At 45.4% G+C, this 23,173-nt stretch overlaps 1 protein-coding gene across 2 annotated transcripts; it reads left to right on the top strand.

Annotated features, from left to right (window-relative positions):
* Window positions 1-4,019: 4,019 nt before the first annotated feature.
* Window positions 4,020-22,839, top strand: cnot10 (CCR4-NOT transcription complex, subunit 10). 2 transcript variants are annotated; one of them, XM_031811913.1, is made up of 19 exons: window positions 4,020-4,250; window positions 4,859-4,902; window positions 5,128-5,289; window positions 5,476-5,626; window positions 5,829-5,968; window positions 6,689-6,775; window positions 6,882-6,965; window positions 7,281-7,398; window positions 12,544-12,702; window positions 12,925-13,127; window positions 13,235-13,356; window positions 13,544-13,723; window positions 13,921-14,001; window positions 16,231-16,344; window positions 20,771-20,901; window positions 21,077-21,112; window positions 21,255-21,382; window positions 21,516-21,591; window positions 22,041-22,839. In XM_031811913.1, the coding sequence occupies exons 1-19, from the start codon at window positions 4,232-4,234 to the stop codon at window positions 22,205-22,207; spliced, it is 2,202 nt and encodes a 733-aa protein (XP_031667773.1). In that variant the 5' UTR covers window positions 4,020-4,231; the 3' UTR covers window positions 22,208-22,839. The 2 variants fall into 2 exon arrangements, with proteins under 2 accessions (XP_031667773.1, XP_031667774.1); XM_031811914.1 differs by having other exon boundaries at window positions 4,021-4,250; window positions 5,832-5,968.
* The last annotated feature ends 334 nt before the right edge of the window (window positions 22,840-23,173 follow it).

Raw genomic sequence — 23,173 nt, 5'->3', positions numbered from 1 at the left:
GATTGTGCCCCCCAAGCAGTTACCTAGGATCCTCTGCTCCAAATCACAGTGGAATCGATTACCAGACCAACAGAGCCACTTTATCTCAAGAACTGACGTAAACACATTAAATCATATTTTTTTACATTTTGAGCTCTTCATTTCAATGTCCTCGTTTTCTTGTTAAAAATGGTATTGGTGTAATGATGTTTCACTTAGCCAGAATGTCTAAATTTCCCCTGTGCCCAAATACATAAAACAGTCATCCTTTCCCATTCTCCACAGTCAATCACAATTCCACCTGAACCTGAGTAGTTTATCTCTCTGTCTCAGTGTCATAATTTCCTTCAAGTCAGAAGTTCAGGAGAAGTGTGGCAGTTTTAGGAGATACTGCCCTGTTATATTCTCCTTTGACTGTCCTCATACCTTTCTTTGCTCTCCTTTTTAAGAATGTATACAATATTGTCTGACATTTTAATGAAAATTGTTTTGTGAGGGATTGTGAGTGAAAACATATAGCCACCACCTTTGAGAAAGTAGACAGTATGTGTCAAATATGTGTCAGATATGAGTAAAAAATGGCCCCAGTCCGTAGCACAGCTCGATCATATTGTTATGTTACTTCTTCCATTGACCTTTTCACAATTATATCCAATACTGGGTGACATCTATACCTGACAGAGAGTCTAAGTTAACTTTGACATTTCATTGAAAAGTATTCTTCAGGATTGAGAGGGAAAAAATATTGTGAATTAGAACCTTTACCCTTTCACTTTCCTCAGTCAAACCAGCCTAGTGGTTAGAGCACTGGGCCAGTAACTGAAAGGTTACAAGTTCAAATCCCTGAGATGACAAGGTAAAAATCTGTTGTTCTGCCCCTGAACAAGGCAGTTAGCTTACTGTTCCTAAGCCGTCATTGTAAATAAGAATATGTTCTTAATAACTAACTTTCCTAGTTAAATAAAGGTTTAAAAAAATGTTTGATAAACAATAAAAAACAACTCAAAAATCTTTGGGTATCTGTGGGTTTAACCATATACTACATTGCAGAGCTGAGCTGCATATGAATCTAACCAATCCCCTGTCTGCTGGCCCTCTCTCATGGGTAAAGGGGAGCTTGTATAGTGAGAACAGGATGAGACCCTCATGGGTTAGAATACTCCAGGAACAAGGAATACAGGAATTTCCCACTGGTAATATACATACAAACACAGCCATCAGTGTGCTGAGACTGTATAATTAGGATCTCAATGATTCTAAACAGTGGTTCTACAGAGTAATATTACAAATGTTCCATATTGTTATCACTCACTTTCAAACTCATTTGTTGATGGAAAAAAAAAATCCTAAAATGTTTATGCTTGAATCAAGATAGTTATTATTTGGTACACATCTTAAACTTTGAAATACAGAACCAGTCAAAAGTTTGGACACACTCATTCAAGGGTTTTTCTTTATTTGTAATATTTTCTACATTGTAGAATAATAGTGAAGACATCAAAACTATGACATAACACATATGGAATCATGTAGTAACCAAACAAGTGTTAAACAAATAAAAAAATATGTTAGATTTTAGATTCTTCAAAGTAGCCACCCTTTGCCTTGATGACAGGTTTGCACACTTTCTCTCAACCAGCTTCACCTGGAATGCTTTTCCAACCGTCTTGAAGGAGTTCCCACATATGCTGAGCACTTGTTGGCTGCTTTCCTTCACTCTGCGATCCAACTCATCCCAAACCAGGACAGGTTATCTGATGCAGCACTCCATCACTCTCCTTCTTGGTCAAATAGCCCTTACACAGCCTGGAGAAGAGGACCAAGCATGCCCCCATTCTCATCGACGGGGCTGCAGTGGAGCAGGTTGAGAGCTTCAAGTTCCTTGGTGTCCACATCACCAACAAACTAACATGGTCCAAGCACACCAAGACAGTTGTGAAGAGTGAAGCGACAAAACCTATTCCCCCTCAGGAGACTGAAAAGATTTGGCATGGGTCCTCAGATCCTCGAAAGGTTCTACAGCTGCACCATAGAGAGCATGGTTGCATCACTGCCTGGTATGGTAACTGCTCGGCCTCCCGCCGCACAACACTACAGAGGGTAGTGTGAACGACCCAGTACATCACTGGGGCCAAGCTTCCTGCCATCCAGGACCTCTATACCAGGCAGTGTCAGAGGAAGGCCGGAAAATTTTCAAAGACTCCAGCCACCCTAGTCATAGACTGTTCTCTTTGCTACCGCACGGCAAACAGTACTGGAGCGCTAAGTCTAGGTCCAAGAGGTTTCTAAACAGCTTCTACCCCCAAGCCATAACACTCCTGAACATCTAATCAAATGGCTACCCAGAGTATTTGCATTGCCCCCCCTCCCCCTCTTCCACACCGCTTCTACTCTCTGTTGTTATCATGTATGCATAGTCACTTTAATAACTCTACCTACATGTACATACTACCTCAACTAACCGGTGCCCCTGCACATTGACTCTGTACCGGCACGTATATAGTCTCGCTATTGTTATTTTACTGCTGCTCTTTAATTTCTTGTTACTTTTCCTTATTATTCTTATACGTATTTGTTTTAAACTGCATTGTTGGTTAGGGGCTCGTAAGTAAGCATTTCACTGTTGTATTCGGCGCATGAGACTAATAACATTTGATTTCATGTGTGTTGGGTCATTATATTGTTGAAAAACAAATGATGGTCCCACTAAGCGGAAATCATATGGGATGGCGTATCGCTGCAGAATGCTGTGGTAGCCATGCTGGTTAAGCGTGCCTTAAATTCTAAATAAATCACTGACAGTGTCACCAGCAAAGTACCCTCACACATCACACCTCTTCCTCCATGCTTCACAGTGGGATCACACATACAGAGATCATCCGTTCACCTACTCTGCGTCTCACAAATGTTGGACTCATCAGACCAAAGGACAGATTTCCACTGGTCTAATGTCCATTGCTCGTGTTTCTTGGCCCAAGCAAGTCTCTTATTATTATTGGTGACCTTTAGTAGTGGTTTCTTTGCAGCAGTTCAACCATGAAGGCCTGATTCACACAGTCTCCTCTGAACAGTTGATGTTGAGATGTGTCTGTTACTTGAACTCAGTGAAGCATTTATTTGGGCTGCAATTTCTGAGGCTGGTAACTCTAATGAACTTATCCTGTGCAGCAGAGGTAACTCTGGGTCTTACTTTCCTGTGGCGATCCTCATGAGAGCCAGTTTCATCATAGCTCTTGATGGTTTTTGCGACTGCACTTGAAGAAACTTTCTACGTTCTTGACATTTTCTGGCTTGACTGACCTTCATGTGTTAATGTAGTGATGGACTGTTGTTTCGCTTTGCATATTTCAGCTGTTCTTGCCAAGTCTCTCCTTCAAGTCTTCACTATTGAGAGCAGGAACTGCCACTGGGTTTCAAACATCTTTCAGCATCTTCTATTTCTTTTTGACTTTGCCAAATAACCGATCTTACTCTGGGTCCTTTATTCAAAGAACCACAGACTGTGTGGAATTGCCTGAGTGAAATACAATTAAAAAGCCATTAGTCTTTTTTTATTAACTTCCTTTTTGATGAGACAGAGAGAGATGGAGAGAGATTCTGTAATGATGCTTAATTGATTTTCATTATTAGCCTGCAGTACACAATTGGTTTACTTTGTTAGTTATATTGTCCTCCCTGGAGCTTCACGACAGTATAGTGCAGCCCTTTTATAGTGAGATAACATCATTTTGTAAACAACATTTCACCGGTGTCAAATATGCATGATTTTGAAGTGAAGCAATGCAACGATCAGGCCTACTTTATATTTTATTTTTGTTTCTCTGACTTTGTTACTTACCAGTCTGCGGGGCATCATCATGTATCAATAATGATAATGTACTGCCACCGTGTGGAGATAAGTTAGGGGTGCGAGTTATTGAAAACTGATGCAAAATATATATATATTTTTTTTGAATTTTCCCTCCATACCGGTAGATGGTACTATTTATCTGTGTTGACAGGCATCTGTGTCACGAGCTGCCCCTCTTTCAGATTTGTTTACTTCAGCGTCATTTCAATGGCGGAACACTGAAAAAAAGCATTTGAGAGCGGTCAGATTTCGGATATATTGTTCTAGTTACGAACGAGCTGAGTACTTACATTTATCATCTTGGCTAGCTAACATAGTAAACGAATCGTTTTGTCCCAATATTTATCTTAGTAAACCTTCTGGCTGGGGCATTTCCATCAATTAAAGCACGAGATCCCCGAAATGGCAGATAACAACACAGGTGGGAGAGTGACTAGCTTGCTAGCTAATATGTGTTAACTAAAGTGGTATGCTAACGCGGTTATTTCTGTCTTGCTAACTGTACGGATAGCTAGCTAGTACAAACACTAGTTTTAATCATCCACCAGCATTTACATGGGCTTTACATTTAACCAACCACCGGTTGTTGCTAGCTGATATTAGCAAACGCCAGTGTTGCTAGCTAGCTATCCTTCCAGTGTCCTTGCGCTAGCTGCGTTGGTAGCTAACTAGCTATGAATTTATATTTACTAACTAAACATGCCAATAAACAACTATTTAGTTAGATAGCTAGCTAGTTGTTAATTGTGTCACGTGTGCCAACATTGGCACACTCGACTACCTATTCACTAGCTTGCTAGTTCCCAAACTTGTCATGTCAACAATCTTGTCAACAATCTTGACAATGAATGCTAACTGTCAACACACGCCCACCAGAATTTGGACCTAGCTAGCTTACGTTAACTAACTTGGTTTAACATTATGTTATGGCTTGGCAGCAAACAGTTGGCATTATTAGCGAGCTAAATGGGCTATATATTTTTTTAATTCAAGTCTAGCATGATAACATTTCTTCCCCTGGGATTTCAGACCAAGAAAAAGCAATAGCTGCAAATGCGTTGGAGGCGTTTACGGTAACGTCGCATGTATTTACCATCTACAGTTTGCTGCAAATTGTGCAATCCTAGGGAGTTGGCCAACTTGGCTACAACTCCATCTATCAAACCTATCTGATTTATGTTTGTTTACATTTGACATTTACATATATTTGTTTACATTTGTTGATGTTTACATTTGTTGATGCAACTATTCACACGTTTTTTTGTTACATTTGTTGATTTTAATCTGTTTACTCACAGGCTGGAAACTATGAGGAATCTTTGAAACACCTTGGGAAGCTGCAAGAGTTGAACAAGGAGGACTACAAGATTGCTTTGAATAAAGCAATAGCTGAATTCTACAAGAGCGGCCAAACCACCACATGCACCCTGAAGCAGACTCTTATTGCAATGAAAAACCAGGTGACTATCGTTGAAACCTTTTATCCAGTCTCTCAATGACACGCCAAATAAATGTTAAACATATTCTAGTATTGTTGATTCCTGTTTTAAATGTCTTGATTCTTGATGAATATATTCACAGATGCACACAATAGTTAATTAAGTTGGCTAATACTTAACATTCATGCATCTTTTTTGTCTATCAAGGTTCACACTTCAATGGAGGATATTGATGGTTTGGATGATGTAGAAAACAGTCTTCTCTACTACAATCAAGCTATCATTCACTACCACATGAGACAGTACTCCGAAGCTATTGCTATTGGAGAGAGGCTGTACCAGTTTCTGGAGCCGTTTGGTAGGTTTTGGTGTTTTTATATGGACAGTCGTATTTGTCAGACTATAAGCTCTTGTCAGAGAACACAAACATTGAAATGTATTGCATGACTACACAGTACACACGCACACACGCACACACTTAGTCACAGCAACTGGCAATGTTCCTGATGAATTGGCCTTTGCAGCCCAACAGTTTAGCTTGATGGTGTTATTTGTCCTAGAAGAGAAGTTTGCTCTGGCGGTCTGCTTCTTGCTGGTGGATCTGTACCTGCTAACGTACCAGCCAGAGAAGGCCCTCCATCTCCTTGCTGTGCTGGAGAAACTGTCTGTACAGGGAAATAACAAGAACGGCAAAGGGGAGGTACGTGTCCTTCTAAAGAGGGGTGTGCTAGCATGCACCATTCTCGGATGTCATGTTTCTGACTTTGACCCATGATGTTCTGATGTTTGTTACTGTGCTCATGTATGTTGAATGTTATTTTCCACCTCATGGAGAAAGGACTGTTCTTCCTAAGCAGATATGTTATTATTAGTGGCAACTGTAAGGTTCTTGTGTTGACGGCAAAGATGTGCTGCTGCGTGTGTACTCACATATTGAGGTTGTCTGTCATGTCCAGGTAATATTTCAGGCACAGTGCAAGTTCTACATTCACAGGGACCCGGTAGTGGAGGCAGCAGACCTCATTCAGGATAATCTCAGGGAGCTTACTGGAGGACAGGTTACTAAAATATACTTCAGGCATGCTTACACACTGACACAACATTGACCAACAAACACAGAATTGAATAGGTGTGATTTGGCGGTTGCTGGCAAATGTTGGAGTGTTGGTCAATGTTGGGTCAGTGTAAAGGTGTCTTTAGAACCAAACACAACACACTCCTACTTTGGGTGTCCACGTCATTTTCGTCTGCCAAAAAAAATATCATACTGAGGTTATGCACTTACGCTAGTTACATCTGAGTGCAGGCTATTTTACTAATGGTTTTAAACTTCACTTACTATGAGAAGACATTTGAAGTCTATATTTTCTTAATGCAATGTGGTTATTTTCAAACGTTGGTGTCTATCTTGATATTGCAGAGTGTCAACAGCGCCAACAAAGATGGTCGGAACCAGAAGGCAGAGTTCATTGGCATGATCGAAGCAGCAAAATCCAAAATGCACCAGGTACGTTTAACACCAATCCTTTTCCTGAGGTGGAGGAAATGAAGACGGAAAAGCAGCTTTTGAATTGCTGCTTTTGTTTCACACTTGTCGTTCTTCCCGTCCACAGTACAAAGTGCGAGCGTACATTCAGATGAAGTCATCAAAGGCCTGCAAAAGGGAGATCAAGTCTGTGATGAACACAGCAGGGAATGTGAGTCATGATGTTTGCGTTGCTAAACACATTACTAAACTAGCCTGGTTCCAGGTCTGTTTGTGCTGTCTTACCAACTCCTATGGTCAATGGCGTGACAATGACCATAGGAGTTGGAAAGATGGCACGAAATGATCTGGAACCAGGTTATTAAACTGGCTTACTAAACCTGCTCTCTCCCAAACATCCCCTTCCTACCTTTCCCTGCTTCGGTCGAATGCACTGATTGTAAGTCGTTTTGGATGAGAGCATCTGCTAAATGACTAGAATGTCAATGTTTCCATGCCAACCTGTGTTTCCTTCATCTCCCACTAGTCTGCTTCCTCACTCTTCCTCAAGAGTAACTTTGAGTACCTGAGAGGAAACTACCGCAAAGCAGTGAAGCTCTTAAACAGCTCCAACATCGCAGAGCACCCTGGGGCCATCAAAACAGGTACGTTTAGACCCCTGTTTACCTGGTTATACATCCAACATAGTTGTTGGACCGTGCTGGAAAAGACCATGTAAAAGTATACAGTGCCTTGCGAAAGTATTCGGCCCCCTTGAACTTTGCGACCTTTTGCCACATTTCAGGCTTCAAACATAAAGATATAAAACTGTATTTTTTTGTGAAGAATCAACAACAAGTGGGACACAATCATGAAGTGGAACGACATTTATTGGATATTTCAAACTTTTTTAACAAATCAAAAACTGAAAAATTGGGCGTTGGAAGACAAATCTCCGTCCCAGTCTCAGGTCTTTTGCAGACTCCATCAGGTTTTCTTCCAGAATGGTCCTGTATTTGGCTCCATCCATCTTCCCATCGATTTTAACCATCTTCCCTGTCCCTGCTGAAGAAAAGCAGGCCCAAACCATGATACTGCCACCACCATGTTTGACAGTGGGGATGGTGTGTTCAGAGTGATGAGCTGTGTTGCTTTTACGCCAAACATAACGTTTTGCATTGTTGCCAAAAAGTTCCATTTTGGTTTCATCTGACCAGGGCACCTTCTTCCACATGTTTGGTGTGTCTCCCAGGTGGCTTGTGGCAAACTTTAAACAACACTTTTTATGGATATCTTTAAGAAATGGCTTTCTTCTTGCCACTCTTCCATAAAGGCCAGATTTGTGCAATATACGACTGATTGTTGTCCTATGGACAGAGTCTCCCACCTCAGCTGTATATCTCTGCAGTACATCCAGAGTGATCATGGGCCTCTTGGCTGCATCTCTGATCAGTCTTCTCCTTGTATGAGCTGAAAGTTTAGAGGGACGGCCAGGTCTTGGTAGATTTGCAGTGGTCTGATACTCCTTCCATTTCAATATTATCGCTTGCACAGTGCTCCTTGGGATGTTTAAAGCTTGGGAAATCTTTTTGTATCCAAATCCGGCTTTAAACTTCTTCACAACTGTATCTCGGACCTGCCTGGTGTGTTCCTTGTTCTTCATGATGCTCTCTGCGCTTTTAACGGACCTCTGAGACTATCACAGTGCAGGTGCATTTATATGGAGACTTGATTACACACAGGTGGATTGTATTTATCATCATTAGTCATTTAGGTCAACATTGGATCATTCAGAGATCCTCACTGAACTTCAGGAGAGAGTTTGCTGCACTGAAAGTAAAGGGGCTGAATAATTTTGCACGCCCAATTTTTCTGTTTTTGATTTGTTAAAAAAGTTTGAAATATCCAATAAATGTCGTTCCACTTCATGATTGTGTCCCACTTGTTGTTGATTCTTCACAAAAAAATACAGTTTTATATCTTTATGTTTGAAGCCTGAAATGTGGCAAAAGGTCGCAAAGTTCAAGGGGGCCGAATACTTTCGCAAGGCACTGTATATCCGATTCAGGACTATATGGATCAGGTCGTCTAGATGGTGTGAAAAGGGTTTAGGACTGTACTGTTAGCGACAGAGCACAATTGAGTATTACCTATATCAGGTGTTCCCAAACTGGGGTACACGCAATGCCGTCGGGGGTACGCCAAATAAATGTGATTCACATTTTTTTTAAATAAATACATGTTAACTGCTTTTATTTTTTCCAATGGGTCTATACATTTGGGTGAGGGTCTTTTTCTGCTCTTGAGTAGCCTAGTTTCAATGACAGAAATAAAATGAAACCATCTAGTGTTCAGTGAAATAACAACACAATGTCAAATACAGGTAGCCTAGTTAAATAATGAACATCCAATCACATTAACTGTTACTCTCTCACAGGAAACCTTTACTCTTGCCAGACATTTAGAAACTAAACATGACAATTTGAAAAATAAGCCACGGGAGTTTTCTGAGTGAGAATAAAGATAACTTTTGAGTAGTAAGACGTATAAAAGCAACAGATACCATTAATAAGAAGGGGCTAGAAGCGTCTTATATGGTGAGCTACCGAGTGGCTAGGACAGGCAAGCCCCATACTATTGTGGATAACTTAATTCTTGCTTCTGCCGCGGATATGGCTGGGACAATGCTGGGGGAAAAGGCCCCCAAAACTATACAGACAATATCTTCATCAAACAACACTGTTCCACAGCACATCAGAGACATGGCAGGAGATTGTTTTGAAACAATTACTGCTTCACATACAAGCCAGTGAATTATATGCGTTACAGCTTGATGTGTCAACAGCTCCTGGTATATGTCCGTTACGTTTATGGGGGTCAATTAAGGAAAACATCCTCTTCTGCAAACCACTGGTAACCAGGACAACAGGAGAGGATATTTTTAAAGTACTGGACAGCTTTGTGACATCAAATGGACTTTGGTGGTCAAGATGTGTTGGTATCTGTACTGATGGAGCAAAAGCCATGACAGGGAGACACAGTGGAGTGGTAACGCGCGTGCAAGCATTTGCTCCCGACGCCACTTGGGTACACTGCAGCATCCACCGAGAGGCTCTTGGGTACACTGCAGCATGCACTGAGAGGCTCTTGCGTACACTGCAGCATGCACTGAGAGGCTCTTGGGTACACTGCAGCATGCACCGAGAGGCTCTTGGGTACACTGCAGCATGCACTGAGAGGCTCTTGCGTACACTGCAGCATGCACTGAGAGGCTCTTGGGTACACTGCAGCATGCACCGAGAGGCTCTTGGGTACACTGCAGCATGCACCGAGAGGCTCTTGGGTACACTGCAGCATGCACCGAGAGGCTCTTGGGTACACTGCAGCATGCACCGAGAGGCTCTTGGGTACACTGCAGCATGCACCGAGAGGCTCTTGGGTACACTGCAGCATGCACCGAGAGGCTCTTGGGTACACTGCAGCATGCACCGAGAGGCTCTTGCGTACACTGCAGCATGCACCGAGAGGCTCTTGGGTACACTGCAGCATGCACCGAGAGGCTCTTGGGTACACTGCAGCATGCACCGAGAGGCTCTTGCGTACACTGCAGCATGCACCGAGAGGCTCTTGGGTACACTGCAGCATGCACCGAGAGGCTCTTGGGTACACTGCAGCATGCACCGAGAGGCTCTTGGGTACACTGCAGCATGCACCGAGAGGCTCTTGGGTACACTGCAGCATGCACCGAGAGGCTCTTGGGTACACTGCAGCATGCACCGAGAGGCTCTTGGGTACACTGCAGCATGCACCGAGAGGCTCTTGGGTACACTGCAGCATGCACCGAGAGGCTCTTGGGTACACTGCAGCATGCACCGAGAGGCTCTTGGGTACACTGCAGCATGCACTGAGAGGCTCTTGGGTACACTGCAGCATGCACTGAGAGGCTCTTGCTGCCATAGGAATGCCTGACAGCTTGAAAGATGTTTTGGACATTACAGTAAAAAAAAATAACTTTGTTAAAGCAAGGCCCCTGAACTCTCGTATTTTCTGCATTATGCAATAATATGGGCAGCAACCATGTAACGCTTTTACAACAGAAGTGCCCTGGTTATGAAGGGGCAAAGTATTGGCATGTTTTTTTTAATTGAGAGACCAGCTTAAACTTTTCATTACTGACCATAATTTTCACTTGTCTGACCGCTTGCATGACGAAAGTTTCTCACACGACTGGCCTATCTGGGTGATGTTTTTTCTAGGCTGAATGATCTGAATCTAGGTGGGATTACAGGGACTCTTCGCAACTATATTCCATGTGCGGGACAAAATTGAGGCAATGATTAAGAAGTTGGAGCTCTTCTCTGTCTGCATTAACAAGGTCTTAACACAAGTCTTTCAATCATTGTATGATTTTTTTTTTTGTGTGCAAATGAACTCAAGCTTACAGACGATGTCTAATGTGATATAGCGAAGCACTTGAGTGAGTTGGGTGCGTAATTACACAGGTACTTTCCTAAGATGGACGACACAAACTATTGGATTTGTTATCCCTTTCATGCCCTGCCTCTAGTCCACTTACCAATATCTGAGCAAGAGAGCCTCATTGAAATTGCAGCAAGCGGTTCTGTGAAAATTGAATTTAATCAGAAGCCACTGCCAGATTTCTGGATTGGGCTGCACTCAGTTTGCCTTGGAAAATCATGCTGTTAAGACACTGATGCCCTTTGCAACCATGTACCTATGTGAGAGTGGATTCTCAGCCCTCACTAGCATGAAAACTAAATACAGGCACAGACTGTGTGTGGGAAATGATTTAAGACTGAGACTCTCTCCAATACAACCCAACATTGCAGAGTTATGTGCATCCTTTCAAGCACACCCTTCTCATTAACCTGTGGTGAGTTATTCACACCCTTCTCATTAACCTGTGGTGAGTCATTCACACCCTTCTCATTAACCTGTGGTGAGTCATTCACACCCTTCTCATTAACCTGTGGTGAGTCATTCACACCCTTCTCATTAACCTGTGGTGAGTCATTCACACCCTTCTCATTAACCTGTGGTGAGTCATTCACACCCTTCTCATTAACCTGTGGTGAGTCATTCACACCCTTCTCATTAACCTGTGGTGAGTCATTCACACCCTTCTCATTAACCTGTGGTGAGTCATTCACACCCTTCTCATTAACCTGTGGTGAGTCATTCACACCCTTCTCATTAACCTGTGGTGAGTCATTCACACCCTTCTCATTAACCTGTGGTGAGTCATTCACACCCTTCTCATTAACCTGTGGTGAGTCATTCACACCCTTCTCATTAACCTGTGGTGAGTCATTCACACCCTTCTCATTAACCTGTGGTGAGTCATTCACACCCTTCTCATTAACCTGTGGTGAGTCATTCACACCCTTCTCATTAACCTGTGGTGAGTCATTCACACCCTTCTCATTAACCTGTGGTGAGTCATTCACCATTTTCGATTCACAAATTAAGTTTATATGTAAGAAAGCAACATTTTTGATTTGGTCCTGGTCCTATAAGAGCTCTTTGTCACTTCCCACGAGCCGTGTTGTGACGACAACTCACACTCGTTCTTATGTTTAATAAATGTATTGTATAGTGTGTGTGTGGCAGGCTTACAATGATGGCAAAAAACAATATTTGAGAGTGCGCTGACCCTGGTGCTAGAGGGGGTACGCAGCTGGAGGTTGAATGTTTGAAGGGGTACGGGACTATAAAAAGTTTGGGAGCCACTTCCCTATATGAAAGTGAACTTCCGCTAAATGTTCTGTCTTGTTTGTTTCTACCATCAGGTGAATGTGTGCGCTGTATGTTCTGGAACAATCTGGGTTGCATACACTTTGCCATGGGGAAACACAACCTAGGTATATTCTACTTCAAAAAGGCCCTGCAGGAGAACGACCACACGTGTGCACAGCTGGGGGACGGTGGGGCGACGGGGAACGGGCAATGTGAGTCAACATACTGGGTTTAACGCCATTCAAAGCCACAGGACAGTTTCTCGGACACAGATTAAGCCTAGTCTTGGACTTAAAAGTATGTTAAATGCAGATTCTGACATCAAAATGGTATCTTAGTGCAGGACTAGTTTAATCTGTGTCTGGGAAACTGGTCCTACATGTTTCTCCTGTCATTGTATGCCGACTAGCTCTGTTGTCTCTCTGTCCTTCCAGCTAAGCAGTTCTCGGGCATCCCCATGTGTGCGCTGCTAGCCAACAAGCGTTATGAGCTGCTGTATAACTGTGGGATCCAGCTGCTGCACATCGGCCGGCCCCTGGCGGCCTTCGACTGTCTGATGGATGCTGTGCAGGTGTACCACTCTAACCCTGGCCTCTGGTTACGGTTGGCTGAGTGCTGCATTGCTGCCAACAAGGGTGTGAGTTGTGATTTTAAAAACACACTCACAAACACACACACACTTGTTTTCTTACAGTGAAATAAAACTTAACAACATTCAAATTTAGCATTTTCTTATTTTTCCAGAGCTTAGAACAAGACAACAAGGGTCTTCCGAGTAAAAAGGGTATCGTTCAGGCCATCGTTGGGCAGGGCTACCATCGCAAGATCATCCTGGCATCACAGTCCACCCAGAACACAATCTACAGGTCAGTTTTCCCTCTCCCTATGGACCTAACCAGTGCTGTCCAGGAGATGGCGCTAAAACATTTGTTTACGTGGTAGTGATTGCTGAAATTAGAGGGTACTCTGAGACAACTCAAGATGTTGATCATTACTATATCTCCATTAACCTCTTGGTTTACTCTTTCCTCTCCTAAATGTGGGTGTGTGTAGTGATGGGCAGTCTGCAGCCATTCCGGTGGCCAGTATGGAGTTTGCAGCGATCTGTCTGAGGAACGGCCTGGTCCTCCTCCCTGATCACCAGCAGCAGGAGAACAAGGCAGAGAACGGCTCCAAGACAACCAGCCAGTCAGGCAGCACAGAGAGCGGCTCAGAGAACAGCGACGCCTGCAGGTCAGTGTCTCATCTCACCCTGAGATTGGCTTGGTGCTAAAACATGCGTTGTCAAGTCTATTTTTGTAGAGCACTGTGGTTAAGATTAGACTATTAACAAGGATTCAGCTCTCCATGTCCTCTTATAGAAGAAGAACTTTATACAGGAAGTATCTTTCTTTCCATTTCCCCTGATTTCCTTATCGTTGGTTTGACAGTGGGAAGGTTCAAGAAGGAGACAAGTTCCTTTCTGCAGCACCGTCTTCACCTCTGAGGAAACAGGAGGTTGAAAACCTCAGGTAAGAGAGACCGGTCTACCCAGACCTTTCTGTTTCCCTTCCTGTCTCCCCCAGTCAGTTAATAATCCTCTCTCCCCTTCCTGTCTCTCCCAGTCAGTTAATAATCCTCTCTCCCCTTCCTGTCTCTCCCAGTCAGTTAGTAATCCTCTCTCCCCTTCCTGTCTCCCCCAGTCAGCTAATAATCCTCTCTCCCCTTCCTGTCTCCCCCAGTCAGTTAATAATCCTCTCTCCCCTTCCTGTCTCCCCCAGTCAGCTAATAATCCTTTCTCCCCTTCCTGTCTCCCCCAGTAAGTTAATAATCCTCTCTCCCCTTCCTGTCTCCCCCAGTCAGCTAATAATCCTTTCTCCCCTTCCTGTCTCCCCCAGTCAGTTAATAATCCTCTCTCCCCTTCCTGTCTCCCCCAGTCAGCTAATAATCCTCTCTCCCCTTCCTGTCTCCCCCAGTCAGTTAATAATCCTCTCTCCCCTTCCTGTCTCCCCCAGTCTGTTAATAATCCTCTCTCCCCTTCCTGTCTCCCCCAGTCAGTTAATAATCCTCTCTCCCCTTCCTGTCTCCCCCAGTCAGTTAATAATCCTCTCTCCCCTTCCTGTCTCCCCCAGTCAGTTAATAATCCTCTCTCCCCTTCCTGTCTCCCCCAGTCAGTTAATAATCCTCTCTCCCCTTCCTGTCTCCCCCAGTCAGTTAATAATCCTCTCTCCCCTTCCTGTCTCCCCCAGTCAGTTAATAATCCTCTCTCCCCTTCCTGTCTCCCCCAGTCAGTTAATAATCCTCTCTCCCCTTCCTGTCTCCCCCAGTCAGTTAATAATCCTTTCTCCCCTTCCTGTCTCCCCCAGTCAGTTAATAATCCTCTCTCCCCTTCCTGTCTCCCCCAGTCAGCTAATAATCCTTTCTCCCCTTCCTGTCTCCCCCAGTCAGTTAATAATCCTCTCTCCCCTTCCTGTCTCCCCCAGTCCGTTAATAATCCTCTCTCCCCTTCCTGTCTCCCCCAGTCAGTTAATAATCCTCTCTCCCCTTCCTGTCTCCCCCAGTCAGTTAATAATCCTCTCTCCCCTTCCTGTCTCCCCCAGTCAGTTAATAATCCTCTCTCCCCTTCCTGTCTCCCCCAGTCAGTTAATAATCCTCTCTCCCCTTCCTGTCTCCCCCAGTCAGTTAATAATCCTCTCTCCCCTTCCTGTCTCCCCAGTCAGTTAATAATCCTCTCTCCCCTTCCTGTCTCCCCCAGTCAGTTAATAATCCTCTCTCCCTTCCTGTCTCCCCCAGTCAGTTAATAATCCTCTCTCCCCTTCCTGTCTCCCCCAGTCAGTTAATAATCCTCTCTCCCCTTCCTGTCTCCCCCAGTCAGTTAATAATCCTCTCTCCCCTTCCTGTCTCCCCCAGTCAGTTAATAATCCTCTCTCCCCTTCCTGTCTCCCCCAGTCAGTTAATAATCCTCTCTCCCCTTCCTGTCTCCCCCAGTCAGTTAATAATCCTCTCTCCCCTTCCTGTCTCCCCCAGTCAGTTAATAATCCTCTCTCCCCTTCCTGTCTCCCCCAGTCAGTTAATAATCCTCTCTCCCCTTCCTGTCTCCCCCAGTCAGTTAATAATCCTTTCTCCCCTTCCTGTCTCCCCCAGTCAGTTAATAATCCTCTCTCCCCTTCCTGTCTCCCCCAGTCAGTTAATAATCCTCTCTCCCCTTCCTGTCTCCCCCAGTCAGTTAATAATCCTGTCTCCCCCAGTCAGTTAATAATCCTCTCTCCCCTTCTTTCTTTTTTCCATTCTCTGTTGTCCTGGTCCTCCTGGGTCTCTGTTCTCTGGACTAATTGGACAAAGCTTGCTCTCCTTCCTTCCACTTTTCATTAGGAGGGGGTAGAGTTGGGGAGGGGTTAGAGTTGGGGAGGATGTGCTGAATGAAGGGCTGACCCCACAGGGAAAGTTTACGAGCAGCCCCGTCAACTACTTGGGTTTATTTCCTGGAATCCCTGAGTGTTCTGTTGCCAACCAGTGAGAGGCCTGGGAGGGACACGACCACTACAGTCCAGACTCTCCCCGCCTGCACTTTTCTTTAACCAAGAAAAATAATTGAAAGAACTGAATTTATTGTTTAATTAGTATTCATTTCAATATAGAATGAATTTCCCCCACATCTGAATGTTATGCAACCCACTATGTTTCCCAGTGCAGGATTGGTGTGATCTGTTGTTGTCCTGGACGTGCTGACTGGGTCCTCCTATATGGTGTTGTCTCTCTAGGTGTTCCCTCCTGGCCTGCAGTGCCTACGTGGCCCTGGTGTTAGGAGACAACCTGATGGCCCTGAACCATGCAGAGAAGCTCCTTCACCAGACCAAGCTGTCTGGATCACTCAAGTAAGACCTCTAACCATCCGTCTCTCTCTATCCATCTGTCTCTCTGTCTCTTTCCCCACTCAGATAAACTCTTACACCAGATGGACTTCATTCCTCTATCCTCTTTTCCCTTAGCCTTTCATCCTCACTCCCCCTTTCCCCTCAACACCTCTTTCTGTTTCTTCCTCTCCCCCCTCCTTCCCGCTACCCATGCACCTCTTGTTATCACTTCATTAACCTCCATATGACTTACCCCCCCCTCCCCCAAAGCTTACAGCACTCAACATGACTCACCGTCTGGTAATGGTAATGTGGCCCTAGCAGACCTCTTGACTCTTCAGACTACTTAATGACTTCATGACCACAGACTTCCCGTCAGTCCCTCCTCCTTCCTTGGACTGCACTGCTGTCCTCCCCACCACAGAATGTGGAGGGTTAATGACAGAGTAGGGGGGGGTATCCTGCTGTCCTCCCCACCACAGAATGTGGAGGGTTAATGACAGAGTAGGGGGGGTATCCTGCTGTCCTCCTCACCACAGAATGTGGAGGGTTAATGACATAGTAGGGGGGGTATCCTGCTGTCCTCCCCACCACAGAATGTGGAGGGTTAATGACAGAGTAGGGGGGGGTATCCTGCTGTCCTCCCCACCACAGAATGTGGAGGTTTAATGACAGAGTAGGGGGGGGATATCCTGCTGTCCTCCTCACCCCAGAATGTGGAGGGTTAATGACAGACTAGGGGGGGTATCCTGCTGTCCTCCTCACCACAGAATGTGAAGGGTTAATGCCAGACTAGGGGGGGGTATCCTGCTGTCCTCACCACAGAATGTGGAGGGTTAATGACACTAGGGGGGTATCCTGCTGTCCTCCTCACCCCAGAATGTGGAGGGTTAATGACACTAGGGGGGTATCCTGCTGTCCTCCTCACCACAGAATGTGGAGGGTTAATGACAGACTAGGGGGGTATCCTGCTATCCTCCTCACCACAGAATGTGGAGGGTTAATGACACTAGGGGGGTATCCTGCTGTCCTCACCACAGAATGTGGAGGGTTAATGACACTAGGGGGGTATCCTGCTGTCCTCCTCACCACAGAATGTGGAGGGTTAATGACAGACTAGGGGGGTATCCTGCTATCCTCCTCACCACAGAATGTGGAAGGTTAATGACACTAGGGGGGTATCCTGCTGTCCTCCTCACCACAGAATGTGGAGGTTTAATGACAGACTAGGGGGGTATCCTGCTATCCTCCTCACCACAGAATGTGGAGGGTTAATGACACTAGGGGGGTATCCTGCTGTCCTCCTCACCACAGAATGTGGAGGGTTAATGACAGACTAGGGGGGTATCCTGCTGTCCTCCTCACCACAGAATGTGGAGGGTTAATGACAGACTAGGGGGGTATCCTGCTGTCCTCCTCACCACAGAATGTGGAGGGTTAATGACAGACTAGGGGGGTATCCTGCTGTCCTCCTCACCACAGAATGTGGAGGGTTAATGACAGACTAGGGGGGTATCCTGCTATCCTCCTCACCACAGAATGTGAAGGGTTAATGACAGACTAGGGGGGTATCCTGCTATCCTCCTCACCACAGAATGTGGAGGGTTAATGACAGACTAGGGGGTATCCTGCTGTCCTCCTCACCACAGAATGTGGAGGGTTAATGACACTAGGGGGGTATCCTGCTGTCCTCCTCACCACAGAATGTGGAGGGTTAATGACAGACTAGGGGGGTATCCTGCTGTCCTCCTCACCACAGAATGTGGAGGGTTAATGACACTAGGGGGGTATCCTGCTGTCCTCCTCACCACAGAATGTGGAGGGTTAATGACACTAGGGGGGTATCCTGCTGTCCTCCTCACCACAGAATGTGGAGGGTTAATGACACTATGGGGGTATCCTGCTGTCCTCCTCACCACAGAATGTGGAGGGTTAATGACACTAGGGGGGGTATCCTGCTATCCTCCTCACCACAGAATGTGGAGGGTTAATGACACTAGGGGGGTATCCTGCTATCCTCCTCACCACAGAATGTGAAGGGTTAATGACAGACTAGGGGGGTATCCTGCTATCCTCCTCACCACAGAATGTGGAGGGTTAATGACACTAGGGGGGTATCCTGCTGTCCTCCTCACCACAGAATGTGGAGGGTTAATGACAGACTAGGGGGGTATCCTGCTGTCCTCCTCACCACAGAATGTGGAGGGTTAATGACAGACTAGGGGGGTATCCTGCTGTCCTCCTCACCACAGAATGTGGAGGGTTAATGACAGACTAGGGGGGTATCCTGCTATCCTCCTCACCACAGAATGTGAAGGGTTAATGACAGACTAGGGGGGTATCCTGCTATCCTCCTCACCACAGAATGTGGAGGGTTAATGACAGACTAGGGGGGTATCCTGCTGTCCTCCTCACCACAGAATGTGGAGGGTTAATGACACTAGGGGGGTATCCTGCTGTCCTCCTCACCACAGAATGTGGAGGGTTAATGACAGACTAGGGGGGTATCCTGCTGTCCTCCTCACCACAGAATGTGGAGGGTTAATGACAGACTAGGGGGGTATCCTGCTGTCCTCCTCACCACAGAATGTGGAGGGTTAATGACAGACTAGGGGGGTATCCTGCTATCCTCCTCACCACAGAATGTGAAGGGTTAATGACAGACTAGGGGGGTATCCTGCTATCCTCCTCACCACAGAATGTGGAGGGTTAATGACAGACTAGGGGGGTATCCTGCTGTCCTCCTCACCACAGAATGTGGAGGGTTAATGACAGACTAGGGGGTCTCCTGCTGTCCTCCTCACCACAGAATGTGGAGGGTTAATGACACTAGGGGGGTATCCTGCTGTCCTCCTCACCACAGAATGTGGAGGGTTAATGACAGACTAGGGGGGTATCCTGCTGTCCTCCTCACCACAGAATGTGGAGGGTTAATGACACTAGGGGGGTATCCTGCTGTCCTCCTCACCACAGAATGTGGAGGGTTAATGACACTAGGGGGGGTATCCTGCTATCCTCCTCACCACAGAATGTGGAGGGTTAATGACACTAGGGGGGTATCCTGCTGTCCTCCTCACCACAGAATGTGGAGGGTTAATGACACTAGGGGGGGTATCCTGCTATCCTCCTCACCACAGAATGTGGAGGGTTAATGACACTAGGGGGGTATCCTGCTATCCTCCTCACCACAGAATGTGGAGGGTTAATGACACTAGGGGAGTATCCTGCTATCCTCCTCACCACAGAATGTGGAGGGTTAATGACACTAGGGGGGTATCCTGCTATCCTCCTCACCACAGAATGTGGAGGGTTAATGACACTAGGGGGGTATCCTGCTGTCCTCCTCACCACAGAATGTGGAGGGTTAATGTATTTCTTCTAAAATAAGTAAAAAAATAAGTAAATCAACTTTTGGTCACCATGTACATCCATAACCTATGGTGAGATCTGAAAACACCAGTAGGTGGAGGGCACCCCTCAAACATGAAAGAATTAGAGCAGATTGATGCTGAAAGGGGACAAATTGTCAGTAGAAAGGTGCAGCAAGTTCATTGATGTCTACAAGAAGTGTTTGACTGCCGTTATCTTGGCTAAAGGCTGTGCAAGTTTCAGCTCCGTGGTGCCAATCATTTTGTCGTTGGTCTTTATTTTCTAAATTGTACATTTATCTTTGCTCAAGTTTACAAAACTAAAATTGGTTCTGCAATGTTGAAAATCCAATAACAATGTATGGGGGGAAAAAACGTTATGTCAAATGAATTTGAGAATAGAGGAATTATTTAAGGAAAGTGCAGGGGTGCCAATATATTTGGTTGCACCTGTACATACTGTAAAACTCAGTATCAAATAGCCACCAGTCCCATTTAATAGCCAGGCAACAGCAGGCATTTCAGCAAATTAACTGTTTACGTGATTACCATTAATCGTTTACGAGGTTTAATGTTTGATTTGTGACATAAAAAAATCAATTATGGCAATCATCCGTTTTTATCGGCAGTAAGAAAGCGCTAATAACTGCTAGCTAACCGGCCAACACAAAAACACAACTTTAGGAGTACAGAAAATAGTGGCAAAAGTAAGAACTGCTGAAAATGCACAGTCATAAAGGAGACTAGTACATTTTTATAGAGGCATACTAAGACAAAATAAACCTGACCATGTAGGAAATTGATTAAAATAATGCTGGAATTAAACAATTAACAATGCAAAAGCTGTGCACATTAAGGACAAAGAATCCAGGCTCAAATAGAAGCCTGTCTCTAAGAAGTGTGTTGTGTTGAGTGATTTAACGCCCGGGCTGTTTAATTGAAGTTTTACGGTAGATCACCTTTTTTGACAGTATATACGATTAGCTATGTTCACATCCCCATGAACAAGCCCCAATACTAGTGAGTCAATGGTGCATCTGATTCTGTCTGACGGTGCATCCTCTGCCTCTCTGTTCCAGGTTCCTGGGACACCTGTATGCTGCAGAGGCCCTCATATCCCTGGACCGGATCTCAGAGGCCATCGGTCACCTCAACCCAGAGAACGTCACGGATGTCTCCATGGGGGTGTTGTCCAGCGAGCAGGACCAAGGTTAGTCCTCACACCCATCTCTCTAGCTCCAATCGATGGTTCTGCTGGAAAACACAGCACCCCAACCAGTATTCTGCCCTAACTGAAATGACCTATCCATTCTACCACATGATGGTTTGATGTTTGAGTCACATGATGACTGGATCACTGTTTGATAGTGTGTTTGTGTTCACAGGGCCAGATAAAGGAGATCTGGAGCCTGTCGAGTCATGTGAGTGTGTATATATACACACACACACACACACACTTATCACCTAACACACTCCCTGCAGTCTCAGTAGAGACTCCCCATCTGTGTGTGAGGTGACATCCAGTGATCATGTGTTGACAGGGTGTGTTGTGTGTTGGTACAGCAGGGAAGCAGACTCCTCTGTGTTACCCCAGCACAGTGAGCTCAGCCCGGGCCATAATGCTGTTCAACCTGGGCAGTGCCTATTGTCTGAGGAGTGAGTACGAGAAGGCCCGCAAGTGCCTGCATCAGGTACGGTTCATACTCGCACGCCCACACACACACACAGCTACAGTACATACTTATCTCTTCAAACCATTCAGATGTGTTATTATCCCAAACATGACTGTGTTTAGATGTCTGTGAACCTGTTCCTCTCTCCCAGGCCGCCTCCATGGTGAACACCAAGGAGATTCCTCCTGAAGCCATCTTACTGGCTGTCTACCTGGAGCTGCAGAATGGTGAGTCATCTCTCTGGGTTCTCATTCCCACCTGCAAAGTTGTGATGTGGGGCCCTCAGGTTTCCCAATCTGGCCCTTATGATAGTTGTCTTTTATAGATTCTTATTGACTATTGTTTTCTAGCATAGTATGAGGTAAGGGGGAGGGGTTCCAAGGAAGTGTTGAGACTGATGTCAAACTCTTGACATTCCAGTTCTAGAATTCTGCAGGTAGAATGCCGAAGGCCACACTCTGGCACAAAGGCAGTGATGACAGATTACTGCTGTCAGTCAACCTCTATCCAGTGTAGAAAGGTCAGCGGTCAGGACCTTATGACCTTACTAAGAGCTGTGTATGATCTCACCGTTTCCCTCTGCCTCTCTTTATGTTCCCCACCCCCTCTGCCTCTCTTTATGTTCCCCACCCCCTCTCCTTTATGTTCCTCTCCCCCACCCCCTCTCCTCTCTCAGGGAACACACAGCTCGCCCTGCAGATCATCAAACGTAACCAGCTCCTCCCCTCAGTGCTCCAGGCGCCCTCTCCAGACACACGAAAGAAGCCTGTTCCCTCCTCCTTCCAGCCTGTCCAACCACCCATCCAGATGCCCTCACCCTTCACAACAGTCCAGCGCAAATGAGCCCTCAACCCTTGTTCCCCTAACCCTCCTTGCCCCATTGCACAGCAACACGCACCTGTCCACCTCTCATCACTTCACCTCAGTGTATTATTTATTTAAGGCAAGCTGACCCCAACTCAGTGCCGGTGTAGGGTGAAGTTGTCCCTAGATGCTGATCTTGACTCAGCTTTGTATTTCCTCCCACTAATGGTTAAGGTTAACATTGGTGGAGAGGAAGCTGATCCTATATCTGTACCTAGGGGAAATTGAACTCCTCAGCACCCAGACGGAGCCCCTCCAGGTCAGGTCCTGGTATGAAATGCAGAGGTCTCCTGTCGGGTGGACGAAGGGTGCGTTCACAGCCCAAATTACACCTTATCCCCTATGTAAGTGCACTCCTTTTGACTAGAGCCCTATGGGGCCCTAATAAAAGTAGTGCCCTATATAAGGAACTGGGTACCATTTGGGATGGAGCCTTTATTCAGTGGCTATCACCTGCAGTGTCTTTGGGGCAGATCTGACATGATTTCTCTGTTCTCTGAGAGTTTTAACTTTCCATTTGTGACAGCAACATCCGTTATGATATATACTGACTGACTTTTGCTTGGGGCAAATTAAATACCTGTATAAAAAAATAAATTTTATTTACAGAAGTAAGCTGACTTGCATTTTATATGGCTGGTGGGTCTGTAATAGTTTTCAGACCCTTGAGGAAGAAGGTGGAGTTGTGCTGCTGTCATGTCAGAGGAGGAATATGCTTTGTGTGGGGGAGGGGTTAAGAGGTTGTCTGTCCTTTTAGAGGAGGGCACAAGGATCACACAAACTAAAACCTGGTTTTGGTACATAGTACAACTCTTGATTGACCAGGGCCCATCGGGTTTGGAATAGGGTGCTATTAAACACTCCAACTATTGATATTTTCCTGTTAAAACAATGTATAAATACAGGTAATGTACACATGTAACAGTAAAGTTTTAGACAAACGCA

Source organism: Oncorhynchus kisutch, unplaced genomic scaffold (genome assembly GCF_002021735.2).
Source record: "Oncorhynchus kisutch isolate 150728-3 unplaced genomic scaffold, Okis_V2 Okis02a-Okis13b_hom, whole genome shotgun sequence".
Taxonomy (NCBI): Eukaryota; Metazoa; Chordata; class Actinopteri; order Salmoniformes; family Salmonidae; genus Oncorhynchus; species Oncorhynchus kisutch.
This window is presented reverse-complemented; position numbering and strand designations above follow the sequence as displayed.

What these genes read in the sequence shown, in the direction of transcription:
- cnot10 (XM_031811913.1), top strand. An exon ending in GAGAACAGCGACGCCTGCAG is followed by an intron (nt 13,724 to 13,920) that starts GTCAGTGTCTCA and finishes TTGGTTTGACAG; the next exon opens with TGGGAAGGTTCAAGAAGGAG. An exon ending in CAGGAGGTTGAAAACCTCAG is followed by an intron (nt 14,002 to 16,230) that starts GTAAGAGAGACC and finishes TTGTCTCTCTAG; the next exon opens with GTGTTCCCTCCTGGCCTGCA.